The 13647-nt window shown below is 44.9% G+C and overlaps 1 protein-coding gene across 5 annotated transcripts in view; it reads right to left on the bottom strand.

Moving 5' to 3' along the window:
* ITGAM (integrin subunit alpha M) overlaps positions 1-13647 on the bottom strand; it is a 72505-nt gene that overhangs the window by 45974 nt on the left and 12884 nt on the right. For all 5 annotated transcript variants that reach the window (XM_016928461.4, XM_054667981.2, NM_001194934.1 and 2 more), the window contains 5 exons: positions 13004-13157; positions 10829-10979; positions 9781-9854; positions 9476-9605; positions 8416-8558 (listed from right to left, as the gene is read on the bottom strand). In XM_016928461.4, the coding sequence (XP_016783950.1) occupies positions 8416-8558; positions 9476-9605; positions 9781-9854; positions 10829-10979; positions 13004-13157 (652 nt within the window). The remainder of the gene's footprint in view (positions 1-8415; positions 8559-9475; positions 9606-9780; positions 9855-10828; positions 10980-13003; positions 13158-13647) is intronic.

Raw genomic sequence — 13647 nt, 5'->3', positions numbered from 1 at the left:
TGCTGGTAAGGCAATGAAGAAAAAGGAACGCTTATACATTGTTGGCTGGTGGGAATGTAAATTAGTCCAGCCACTGTGGAAAGCAGGTTGAAGATTTCTCAAAGAATATAAAACAGGGCTACTATTCAGCCCAGCAATCTCATTACTGGCCATATATCCAAAAGAAAATAAGCTGTTCTATCAAAAAGATACATGCTCGTATGTTCATCACAGCACTATTCACAATAGAAAGACATGGAATCAACCTAGGTGTCTATCAATGGTGGATTGGAAAAGAAAATGTGGTACATATACACCATCAAATACTACGCCACCATAAAAAAAAATGAATCACATCCTTTGCGGCAACATGGATGCAGCCGGAGGCTATAATCCTAAGTGAATTGACACAGGAACAGAAAATCAAATACTGCATGTTCTCACTTATAAGTGGGAGCTAAACACTGGGTATACATAGACATAAAGATGGGAATGATAGATACTGCAGACTACCAGATGGAGGAGCAGGAGGTGTGGGTTGGAAAACCACCTATTGGGCCAGGCGCAGTGGTTCACGCCTGTAATCTCAGCATTTTGGGAGGCCAAGGCAGGAGGATTGCTTGAGCTCAGGAGTTCAAAACCAGCCTGGGCAACGTTGCTTGAGCTCAGGTGTTCAAAACCAGCCTGGGCAACATAGTGAGACCCTGTCTCTAAAAAAAAAAAAGAGAGAGAGAGAAAAGAAAAGAAAAAGAGAAAAGAAAAACCACCACAGGTACTATGCTCACTACCTGGGTGATGGGATCTGCAGCCCAAACCTCAGCAACATGCAATGTATGCATGTAACAAGCCTATACATGTATCCCAAATCTAAAACTTGAAATTTTTTTTTTAATAGAGATGAAGTCTCGCCCTGTCATCCAGGCTGGAGTGCAGCGGCATGATCCCAGCTCACTGCAACCTCCACCTCCCAGGTTCAAGTGATTCTTCTGCCTCAGCCTCCCAAGTAGCTGGGATTAACAGGCACACGCCACCACGCTTGGCTAATTTTTTTTTTATATTTTTTATTTTTAGTAGAGACAGAGTTTCACCATATTGGCCAGGCTCGTCTCAAACTCCTGACCTCAGGTGATCCACCTGCCTCAGCCTTCCAAATTGCTGGTAAGGGAGGAGACCACCCCTCATGTTGTCTTATGCCCAATTTCTGCCTCCAAAGAAAGAAGAAGTAAAAACTAAAAGGCAGAAATTAAATCCACAGGCAGACAGCCCGGTGCTGCACCCTGGGTCTGGTTAAAGATCAACTCATGACCTAACCAGTTATGTTATCTATAGATTCCAGACATGGTATGGAAAAGCATTGTGAAAATCTCTGTCCTGTTCTGTTCCGTTCTGTTTACTGGTGCATGCAGCCCTCAGTCACGTACCTCCTGCTTGCTCAATCAATCACGACCCCCTCACGTGGACCCGTTTAGAGTTTTAAGCCCTTAAAAGGACAGGAATTGCTCACTAGGGGAGCTCAGTTTTTGGAGACGTGAGTCTTGCTGTAGCTCCTGGCTGAATAAAGCCCTTCCTTCTTTAACTCGGTGTCTGAGGGGTTTTGTATGCAGCTTGTCCTGCTACACTGGTATTACAGGCATGAGCCAACATGCCCTGCGTGAAATTTTTTTTTTTAAAGAACTATAGGCAGAGGAGGTTCCAAGATGGCTGAATAGGAACAGCTCCAGTCTACAGCTCCCAGCGTGAGCGACGCAGAAGACGAGTGATTTCTGCATTTCCAACTGAGGTACTGGGTTCATCTCACTGGGGCTTGTAGGAGAGTGGGTGCAGCCCACAGAGTATGAGCCAAAGCAGGGTGGGTCATCGCCTCACCTGGGAAGTGCAAGGGGTTGGGGAATTCCCTTTCCTAGCCAAGGGAAGCCGTGACAGAGAGTAAGTGGAAAATTGGGACACTCCCACCCTAATACTGCACTTTTCCAATGGTCTTAGCAAATGGCACACCAGGAGATTATATCCCGCGCATGGCTCAGAGGGTCCCACGCCCACGGAGCCTTGCTCACTGCTAGCACAGCAGTTTGAGATCAAGCTGCAAGGTGGCAGTGAGGCTGGGGGAGGGGCGTCCACCATTGCTGAGGCTTGAGTAGGTAAACAAAGCGGCCAGGAAGTTCGAACTGGGTGGAGCCCACTGCAGCTCAAGGAAGCCTGCCTGCCTCTGTAGACTCCACCTCTGGGGGCAAGGCATAGCTGAACAAAAGGCAGCAGAAACTTCTGCAGACTTAAATGTCCCTGTCTGACAGCTTTGAAGAGAGTAGTGGTTCTCCCAGCACGCAGCTTGGATCTGAGAACAGACAGACTGCCTCCTCAAGTGGGTCCCTGACCCCCAAGTAGCCTAACTGGGGGGCAACTCCCAGTAGGAGCCAACTTACACCTCATACGGCTGGGTGCCCCTCTGCAACGAAGCTTCCAGAGGAAGAATCAGGCAGCAACATTTGCCGTTTTGTAATATTTGCTGTTCTGCAGCCTCCACTGGTGAAACTCAGGAAAACAGGGTCTAGAGTGGAACTCCGGCAAACTCCAACAGACCTGCAGCTGATGGTCCTGACTGTTAGAAGGAAAACTAACAAACAGAAAGGATATCCACACCAAAACCCCATCTGTATGTCACCATCATCAAAGACCAAAGGTAGATAAAACCACAAAGATGGGGAGAAACCAGAGCAGAAAAGCTGAAAATTTTAAAAATCAGAGTGCCTCTTCTCCTCCAAAGGAGCGCAGCTCCTCACCAGCAATGGAACAAAGCTGGACGGAGAATGACTTTAACAAGTTGAGAGGAGAAGGCTTCAGATGATCGGTAATAACAAACTTCTCCGAGCTAAAGGAGGATGTTCGAACCCATCACAAAGAAGCTAAAAACCTTGAAAAAAGATTAGACGAATGGCTAACTAGAATAAACAGCACAGAGAAGACCTTAAATGACCTGATGGAGCTGAAAACCATGGCATGAGAATTACGTGATGCATGCACAAGCTTCAGTAGCCAATTCAATCAAGTGGAGAAAGGGTATCAGTGATTGAAGATCAAATGAATGAAATGAAGCAAGAAGAGAAGTTCAGAGAAAAAAAGAATAAAAAGAAATGAACAAAGCCTCCAAGAAATATGGGACTATGTGAAAAGACCAAATCTACGTCTGATTGGTGTACCTGAAAGTGACAGGGCGAATGGAACCAAGTTGGAAAACACTCTTCAGGGTATTATCCAGGAGAACTTCCCCAATCTAGCAAGGCAGGCCAACATTCAAATTCAGGAAATACAGAGAACACCACAAAGATACTCCTCAAGAAGAGCAACTCCAAGACACATAATTGTCAGATTCACCAAAGTTGAAATGGAGGAAAAAATGTTAAGGGCAGCCAGAGAGAAAGGTTGGGTTACCCACAAAGGGAAGCCCATCAGACTAGCAGCTGATCTCTCGGCAGAAACCCTACAAGCCAGAAGAAAGTGGGGGCCAATATTCAACATTCTTAGAGAAAAGAATTTTCAACCCAGAACTTCATATCCAACCAAACTAAGCTTCATAAGTGAAGGAGAAATAAAATACTTTACAGACAAGCAAATGCTGAGAGATTTTGTCACCACCAGGCCTGCCCTAAAAGAGCTCCTGAAGGAAGCACTAAACATGGAAAGGAAAAACCAGTGCCAGCCACTGCAAAAACATACCAAATTGTAAAGACCACCGATGCTAGGAAGAAACTGCATCAACTAATGAGCAAAATAACCAGCTAACATCATAATGACAGGATCTAATTCACACATAACAATACTAACCTTAAATGTAAATGGGCTCAATGCTCCAATTAAAAGGCACAGACTGGCAAATTGGATAAAGAGTCAAGACCCATCAGTGTGCTGTATTCAGGAAACCCATCTCACGTGCAGAGACACACATAGGCTCAAAATAAAGGGATGGAGGAAGATCTACCAAGCAAATGGAAAACAAAAAAAACCAGGGGTTGCAATCCTAGTCTCTGATAAAACAGTCTTTAAACCAACAAAGATCAAAGAGACAAAGAAGGCCATTACATAATGGTAAACGGATAAATTCAACAAGAAGAGCCAACAATCCTAAGTATATATGCACCCAGTACAGGAGCACCCAGATTCATAAAGCAAGTCCTTAGTGACCTACAAAGAGACTTAGACTCCCACACAATAATAATGGGAGACTTTAACACCCCACTGTCAACATTAGACAGATCAACGAGACAGAAAGTTAACAAGGATATCCAGGAATTGAACTCAGCTCTGCACCAAGCGGACCTAATAGACATCTACAAAACTCTCCACCCCAAATCAACAATATATACATTCTTTTCAACACCACACCACACCTATTCCAAAATTGACCACATAGTTGGAAGTAAAGCACTCCTCAGCAAATGTAGAAGAACAGAAATTATAACAAACTGTCTCTCGGACCACAGTGCAATCAAACTAGAACTCAGGATTAAGAAACTCACTCAAAACCGCTCAACTACATGGAAACTGAACAACCTGCTCCTGAATGACTACTGGATACATAACAAAATGAAGGCAGAAATAAAGATGTTCTTTGAAACCAATGAGAACAAAGACACAACATACCAGAATCCTGAGACACATTTAAAGCAGTGTGTAGAGGGAAATTTATTGCACTAAATGCCCACGAGAGAAAGCAGGAAAGATCTAAAATTGACACCTTAAAATCACAATTAAAAGAACTAGAGAAGCAAGAGCAAACACATTCAAAAGCTAGCAGATGGCAAGAAATAACTAAGATCAGAGCAGAACTGAAGGAAATAGAGACACAAAAAACCCTTCAAAAAATCAATGAATCCAGGAGCTGGTTTTCTGAAAAGACCAACGAAACTGATAGACCGCTAGCAAGACTAATAAAGAAGAAAAGAGAGAAGAATCAAATAGACGCAATACAAAATGAGAAAGGGGATATCACCACCAATCCCACAGAAATACAAACTACCATCAGAGAATACTATAAACACCTCTACACAAATAAACTAGAAAATCTAGAAGAAATGGATAAGTTCCTGGACACATTACACCCTCCCAAGACTAAACCAGGAAGAAGTTGAATCTCTGAATAGACCAATAGCAGGCTCTGAAATTGAGGCAATAATTAATAGCCTACCAACCAAAAAAAGTCCAGGACCAGACGGATTCACAGCTGAATTCTACCAGAGGTACAAGGAGGAGATGGTACCATTCCTTCTGAAACTATTCCAATCTATAGAAAAACAGGGAATCCTCCCTAACTCATTTTTTGAGGCCAGCATCATCCTGATACCAAAGCCTGGAAGAGACACAACAAAAAAAAGAGAATTTTAGACCAATATCCCTGATGAACATCGATGCAGAAATCCTCAATAAAATACTGACAAACTGAATCCAGCAGCACATCAAAAAGCTTATCCACCATGATCAAGTGGGCTTCACCCCTGGGATGCAAGGCTGGATCAACATATGCAAATCAATAAACATAATCCATCATATAAACAGAACCAAAGACAAAAACCACGTGATTATCTCAATAGATGCAGAAAAGGCCTTTAACAAAATTCAACAGCCCTTCATGCTGAAAACTCTCAATAAACTAGGTATTGATGGGATGTATCTCAAACTAGTAAGAGCCATTTATGACAAACCCGCAGCCAATATCATACTGAATGGGCAAAAACTGGAAGCATTCCCTTTGAAAACTGGCACATGACAGAGATGCCCTCTCTCACCACTCCTATTCAACATAGTGTTGGAAGTTCTGGCCAGGGCAATCAGGCAGGAGAAAGAAATAAAGGGTATTCATATTGTCCCTGTTTGCAGATGACATGATTGTATATTTAGAAAACCCCATTGTCTCAACCCAAAATGTCCTTAAGCTGATAAGCAACTTCAGCAAAGTCTCAGGATATAAAATCAGTGTGCAAAAATCACAAGCATTCCTATACACCAATAACAGACAAACAGAGAGCTAAATCATGAGTGAACTCCCATTCACAATTGCTTCAAAGAGAATAAAATACCTAGGAATCCAACTTACAAGGGATGTGAAGGACCTCTTCAAGGAGAACTACAAACCACTGCTCAATGAAATAAAAGAGGACACAAACAAATTGAAGAACATTCCATGCTCATGGATAGGAAGAATCAATATCGTAAAAATGGCCATACTGCCCAACATAATTCATAGATTCAATTCCTTCCCCATCAAGCTACCAATGACTTTCTTCACAGAATTGGAAAAAGCTACTTTAAAGTTCATATGGAACCAAAAAAGAGCCCACATTGCCAAGTCAATCCTAAGCCAAAAGAACAAAGCTGGAGGCATCACGCTACCTGACTTCAAACTATATTACAAGACTACAGTAACCAAAACAGCATGGTACTGGTACCAAAACAGAAATATAGACAAACGGAACAGAACAGAGCCCTCAGAAATAATACCACACATCTACAACCATCTGATCTTTGACAAACCTGACAAAAACAAGAAATGGGGAAAGGACTCCCTATTTAATAATGGTGCTGGGAAAACTGGCTAGCCATATGTAGAAAGCTGAAACTGGATCCCTTCCTTACACCTTATACAAAAATTAATTCAAGATGGATTAAAGACTTAAATGTTAGACCTAAAACCATAAAAACCCTAGAAGGAAACCTAGGCAATACCACTCAGGACATAGGCATGGTCAGGGACTTCATGACTAAAACACCAAAAGCAATGGCAACAAAAGCCAATATTGACAAATGGGATCTAATTAAACTAAAGAGCTTCTGCACAGCAAAAGAAACTACCATCAGAGTGAACAGGCAACCTACTGAATGGGAGAAAATTTTTACAATCTACCCATCTGACAAACGGCTAATATCGAGAATCTACAAAGAACTTAAACAAATTTACAAGAAAAAATCAAACAACCCCATCAAAAACTGGGCAAAGGATATGAACAGACACTTCTCAAAAGAAGACATTTATGCAGCCAACAGACACATGAAAAAATGCTCATCATCACTGGCCATCAGAGAAATGCAAATCAAAATCACAGTGAGATACTATCTCACACCAGTTAGAATGGTGATCATTAAAAAGTCAGGAAACAACACGTGCTGGAGAGGATGTGGAGAAATAGGAACACTTTTACACTGTTGGTGGGACTGTAAACTAGTTCAACCATTGTGGAAGACAGTGTGGCGATTCCTCAAGGATCTAGAACTAGAAATACCATTTGACCCAGCCATCCCATTACTGGGTATATACCCAAAGGATTATAAATCATGCTGCTATAAAGGCACATGCACACGTATGTTTATTGCGGCACTATTCACAATAGCAAAGACTTGGAACCAACCCAAATGTCCATCAACGATAGACTGGATTAAGAAAATGTGGCACATATACACCATGGAATACTATGCAGCCATAAAAAAGGATGAGTTCATGTCCTTTGTAGGGACATGGATGAAGCTGGAAACCATCATTCTGAGCAAACTGTTGCAAGCACAGAAAACCAAACACCAAATGTTCTCATTCATAGGTGGGAATTGAACAATGAGAACACTTGGACACCGGGTAGGGAACATCACACACCGGGGCCCGTCGTAGGGTGGAGGGAGAGGGAAGGGATAGCATTAGCAGATATACCTAATGTAAATGACGAGTTAATGGGTGCAACACACCAACATGGCACATGTATACATATGTAACAAACCTGCATGTTGTGCACATGTACCCTAGAACTTAAAGTATAATAAAATAAAAATAAAATAAAGAACTATAGGCACCATATCATGGGTGCAGTCCTATTTCAGGAATTTGCAAGAATGATTTTGACTAGAGAGTTTTGCCTCACTCACTAGTTCCCACATAATATGTGACCATGCTGCTTTTGCAGGGGTGATATTCAAAATAATGAACAGCTGGAGCTGCACAGGTACTGAGCAGAGGCGTGGCTGGAGCAGATCCTAGAGGGTGTGTGAAGTGTCCTGCCTGACCTCATAGTTGCTGGATCATGGGGAAGCCCACAGAGACTGGGGAAGCACCAGAGTGCATGGGTGAGGGGGAATCCACCATTTATCAATGAATACGGAATTGTTTCAATATTTTATTAACTAACATGGCTATCCTGGTTATATACGGGTTGAATACCAGCTCTGAGTACAGAAAGACCCATAGAGAGCTCTGTACAGGCAAGCATTGTTATTTATCATTGTTAAAAAAGCTGAGGACACAGCATTCACAAATGCTAAGCTGATCCCACAACTCCCCAGCTCACAGCCCCCAAAGCCTCCTTTACAAGAGGGCCATGCATGTCATCTGAATGCCCCTCCTGGAATCTCTAAGACCCCAGGGCGCCTCTGTTTGCACATTCATGCTCCACAAACCGCACTCACCTGGGTGCCCTTGACATTAGCGTTGGACTCCCACATGCCAGTGTTCTGCCTGAACATCGCTACCAGGCCGATGTGCTGATATCGAGGTGCCCCCAGAACCAGGCTTTGCACCCGGTTCCGTAAGATGATGGCGGCAGCATAACCTGAAGGTGGGGGTCTGAGAGGTGAAGTGCATTCCCTGCCCCCTCCTCCACCATGCAGACCCACCCCTTGAGTAGGGGCACTGGGGCAGCCCCACGCTTGCTGTGTTGGGGTAACTGATCCCTACGCTATATTTCTCTTTAAGAACATAATTACAATTCAATTTAGAAGTTTCTGGCCGGGTGCGGTGGCTCACACCTATAATCCCAGCACTTTGGGAGTCTGAGACAGGCGGATCACCTGAGGTCAGGAGTTCCAGACCAGCCTGGCCAACATGGCGAAACCCGGTCTCTACTGAAAATACAAAAAAAGACCAGGCACGGTGGCTCATGCCTGTAATTCCAGCACTTTGGGAGGCCGAGGCAGGTGGATCACCTGAGGTTGGGAGTTCGCGACCAGCCTGACCGACATGGAGAAATCCCATCTCTACTAAAAATGCAAAATTAGCCGGGCATGGTGGCGCATGCCTGTAATTCCAGCTACTCAGGAGGCTGAGGCAGGAGAATCGCTTGAACCTGGGAGGCGGAGGTTGTGGTGAGCCAAGATCACGCCATTGCACTCCAGCCTGGGCAACAAGAGCGAAACCCCATTTCGAAAAAAAAAAAAAAAATTAGCCAGGGGTGGTGGTGCATTCTTGTAATACCAGCTACTCAGGAGACTGAGGTAGGAGAATCGCTTGAGCGCAGGAGGCAGAGGTTGTAGTGAGCCGAGTGCCATTGCACTACAGCCTGGGCGACAAGAAAGAAACTCCACCTCAAAAAAAAAATTGAAGTTTCTGTCTTTAAAGCTATCCCAAGAGACTAATAGCTAGTATCCCATACATATGTATCCCATTCATTCAAGACCCAGACATCTATGCTAGTTGACTTATGCCAAATCCTCACCCCTTCTTAGAGTAACCCTTGCCCTCCCCACTTACCCAAGTAAGCATCATTCATGTCTGAATCCACTCTGGTCATGTTGATGAAGGTGCTTTTCTCCTTTGATGTATATAGAAAGACTCCACCAGCCCAGTCATAGCTCCCCACAGTGCTCAGCAAGGGGCCATTCTGGGAAAGGTGTAGAACAGGGTTGATGAGGAAGGAAGAAGGGACAACCGCTGCCCCTCACAGAGCTACTTCCCAAGTATCTATCACAGAGAAGAGTCCCCAAACCCCCACATCTCTCCTATCTCTTCTTGCTACCCCCTGCCCCACCCCCGCAATTTAATGAAGGGCCACTTACAGAGGTGATGGCAGCGCTGAAGCCTTCCTGAGACATCTCATGCTCAAAGGAGCTGCCACTTCCTGTCTGAGTACCTGTAAAGAGGAGAAGTTTCTATATTAAAGAAAGCAGAAGGCCGGGCATGGTGGCTCACGCCTGTAATCCAAACATTTTGAGAGCCTGAGATGGGCAGATCACTTGAGGTCAGGAGTTAGAGACCAGTCTGGTGAACATGGTGAAACCCCGTCTCTACTAAAAATACAAAAATTAGCTGGGCGTGGTGGTATGCGCCTGTAATCCCAGCTACTCGGGAGGCTGAGGCAGGAGAATCACTTGAATCTGGGAGGCAGAGGTTGCAGTGAGCCAAGATCGCACCACTGCACTCCAGCCTGGGCAATAGAGCAAGACTCAGTCTCAAAAAAAAAATAAAAAGAAAAGAAAAGAAAGCAGAAGAACCTAGAACAGGTACTGAAAACCCAAGTGCTCTGGTGGCCACAGACAAAGGAGACTCCGACAGGATCTGTGTCAAGCTGGACAGCATACGTCCCTCTTAGAAGGATGGCAGCCATTCACCTCCAGCAACATCCTGCCAAGTGGGAATGCGGTCTTCAAGGTGTCTAATCTTCCAGCTTTTCAAGATAAGCCATAAACCCAGACTGTATATGAAATCCCCCAATTTCTAAATTCCTTTTATTCAACAAACATTTATTGAGCACCTTCTGAGTACCAGGCACTATTCTAGGCAATTGGGATACAACAGAGAACCAAACAGACGACAGCTGGCAACACATCCAAATTTTTGTTAAAATACTGGGTGGGATTTGACTCCCCCATACTCCAATTTACCAGCCTATAGCCAAGATTTGCAAAATTACAGATAAAAGTATGGATTCTTTGACTTCAAAGGAATTGACCAAGTGAGGCTGGGACTGGGAGCTGAAGGAAGTGGAGAGAGTTGATGCTGGGGGATACCAAGGGTCAGGAAGGTCTGGATTCTAGAGGGGACTATGTGTTCTGGGGTGGGGGGCTGCCTCTGGAGCTGCTCTGGGAACACAGATGCCTGACTCACCCTCGATCGCAAAGATCTTCTCCCGAAGCTGGTTTTGAATGGTCTTCAGAGCCTCGAAGTTATTCACCTGGAACACGTGATCACGAGGTGGCTTGGATGCGATGGTATTAAGCTCTTGGCGGGATTTCTCACTGTGGAAGGCATCTCCCACCTGTTACCAAGGAACAGAGGCCAAATCATGGTGTGAGGCTAGCAGTATCATCTAGCAAAGACAATTCTGCAGGAAACTAGTCTGAACCATTATTTATCAAGTGAGGAAATGCATCAGAAGGTCCCAGGGACAGGGTTGCCAGGTATAGTTGGGCAGGTTGTACACTGCACAAGGCACTGTGCCAAGGAAGCAAGTTGGGGCAGAAACCCGGCTGCTGATCCATCTGCTGTGCCACGTCTCCTGGTATGGAGCTGACCTCCCCCTAGAGGAAGGGGAGCCTTTTTCTTTATATGAAGGTATGTCCTACGTGCCAAGGCATGTATCCATGGTGATATCGCTTTCTGTGTCATGCAGGTGCTGTAGTAGTTTGATTACACTGATGATCCTGGCTCCTTGCCTCTTCCTGTATCCAAGCCCTTTCCCCCAGCACTCTGCTGTGCCCTCCTGCTCTTGGTGGAGTCATCTGCCCCCTTCATTGCCTCTGGGCTCAGACATGAGTCTTGCTTTAGCCCATTGTATACAGAGCACCCTTGACATAACTGACTCCATCTTAGAAAAAGGCTCCATTCTATATTTCACAGGGCACTTTGCCAACAAGGATAAGGTCGTTTTAAACAAATTTTTTAAATAGGCCAGGTGCAGTGGCTCATGCCTATAATCCCACACTTTGGAAGGCCAAGGCGGGCAGATCACTTGAGGTCAGGAGTTCAAGACCAACCTGGCCAACATGGTGAAACCCCATCTCTACTAACAATACAAAACAAAAATTAGCCAGGCATGGTGGTGCGTGCCTGTAGTCCCAGCTACTCAGGAGGCTGAGGCACAAGAACTGCTTGAACTCGGGAGGTGGAGGTTGCAGTGAGCCAAGATCATGCCACTGCACTCCAGCCTGAGCGATAGAGCAAGACTCAGTCTCAAAATAAATAAATAAATAAATATAAATAAATAAAATAAACACATAAAGACTACATCCAACCAGATAAGGATGCAAACAAGCACATTCGTCTCTGTCTGTTCTCACCAGACAGCTCTGTGACTAGAAGAGATCAGGCCTTCAGCAGCTCAAAGCAGCTGTTGGAACTCACACCTCGCAGTCGCTCATGATGAGAGCCTGGCATTTGCTGCCGAGGGCTCCGCCGCATCAAAGACTCTGCCTTGCAAGACTAACAGGACCCTTGGGCCCAGACCAGGAGTCCTTTTCATTCATCCTTTCTCCTCTTTCTTTTTCTTCTGATGTTAAATGTTACTTTGTTTGCTGTGGAATGTTTAACCTATAACTTATATATTGATTAAGTATACTATTATATATGGTTTGCAATATTGACTGACTTGTGGGTGGCTTGAGCCAGAGTGTCTGAGGGAACAGGATGCACTAAGAAGAACTGCCTCCTTGGGAATTCCATGCAGCTTGTGGTGTTTGTGATTGAAATAGCATCAGCGAAAGATGTTGTGGAAAAACACAAACCTGCATGGACCTGGTTATCGCTAACCTTGCACTGCTCGTGACACCCATGGATGTTATCAAACATGATGCAGAGGCGTAAAAAAGCACTTGCAACATCTCCACTGTTCTCTTGCTCCCCTGCCTTCACCATGAGGACATGCCCAGGCTAGCCCTGGAGAATGAGAGCCAGGTTGCCAAAGGGCCAAGTCACCCCAGTGGTTCCACCCAAGGCCATCTGGTCCAGCAGATGACATAGCTGGCAACCCTCAGAAACAGAGAGAGCCTGGACAAAATCAGCAGAGCAGCCTGCCAACCTGTAGCTAATGACAGTGAGGAAGGCCATTGAGACCAGAACTCTTGGCAGGCTGACCCACAGGCTTACTTATTATTTTAAGCTGCTGAATTTTGGGATAGTTTATTACACAGCATTGATGTGGCAACAGATAGCTGATACGGTGTATATGAGCTAGCATTAGCTCTCATGTCACTTTGATTTTAATAATATTTGCAAATTGAAGGGAGGATGGATCCACATAGAAACCCTCCACAGAAGCATCAACCTGAGAGCTGCATTCCCTACCCCAATGACATAGCGAATGACTCCCTCTCTGTCTGCCTCAGGGATGACGTCCTCATATCCCAAGGGATCGCCAAACTTTTCTCCATCTGTGATGACAACTAGGATCTTAAAGGCATTCTTTCGGGCTCCGTTGGTGATGTTAAACAGCTCTCGTCTGTGCAGGAAACAGGAGGGACAAAGTCAAATGCAAGTAGATGACACGCTAATTTTTTTTTTTTTTTAAGAAATAGACACTCACCCTGTTATCCAGGCTGGAGTGCAGAGACACAATCATAGCTCACTGCAGACTTGAACTCCTGGGCTCAAGTGATTCTCCTGCCTCAGCCTCCTGAGTAGCTGGGACTACAGGCATGTACCACCACACTTGGTTCATTTTTTTATCTTTTTAGAGATAGAGTCTCACTATGTTGTCAATTGGTCTCGAACTCCTGGCCTCAAGTGATCCTCCCACCTCGGCCTCCTAAAGTGCTGACATTACTGGTATGAGCCCCTGCACCTAGCCAGAGATGCTATTAACATCAGAAAGGAAATGTCAGCAGAGTCCCAGACACAGATACAGCTAGGCGAGGTCTCGGAGGGGCTCCGTCTCCCCTGAGACTTAGCACTGAGATGCAACTGCCCCGAGACCTGGAAAAGCAGCAGGG

The sequence above is a fragment of the Pan troglodytes genome, chromosome 18, assembly GCF_028858775.2.
Source record: "Pan troglodytes isolate AG18354 chromosome 18, NHGRI_mPanTro3-v2.0_pri, whole genome shotgun sequence".
Taxonomy (NCBI): domain Eukaryota; kingdom Metazoa; phylum Chordata; class Mammalia; order Primates; family Hominidae; genus Pan; species Pan troglodytes.
The sequence above is the reverse complement of the archived record's forward strand: the minus strand, read 5'-3'. Positions and strand labels throughout refer to the sequence as shown.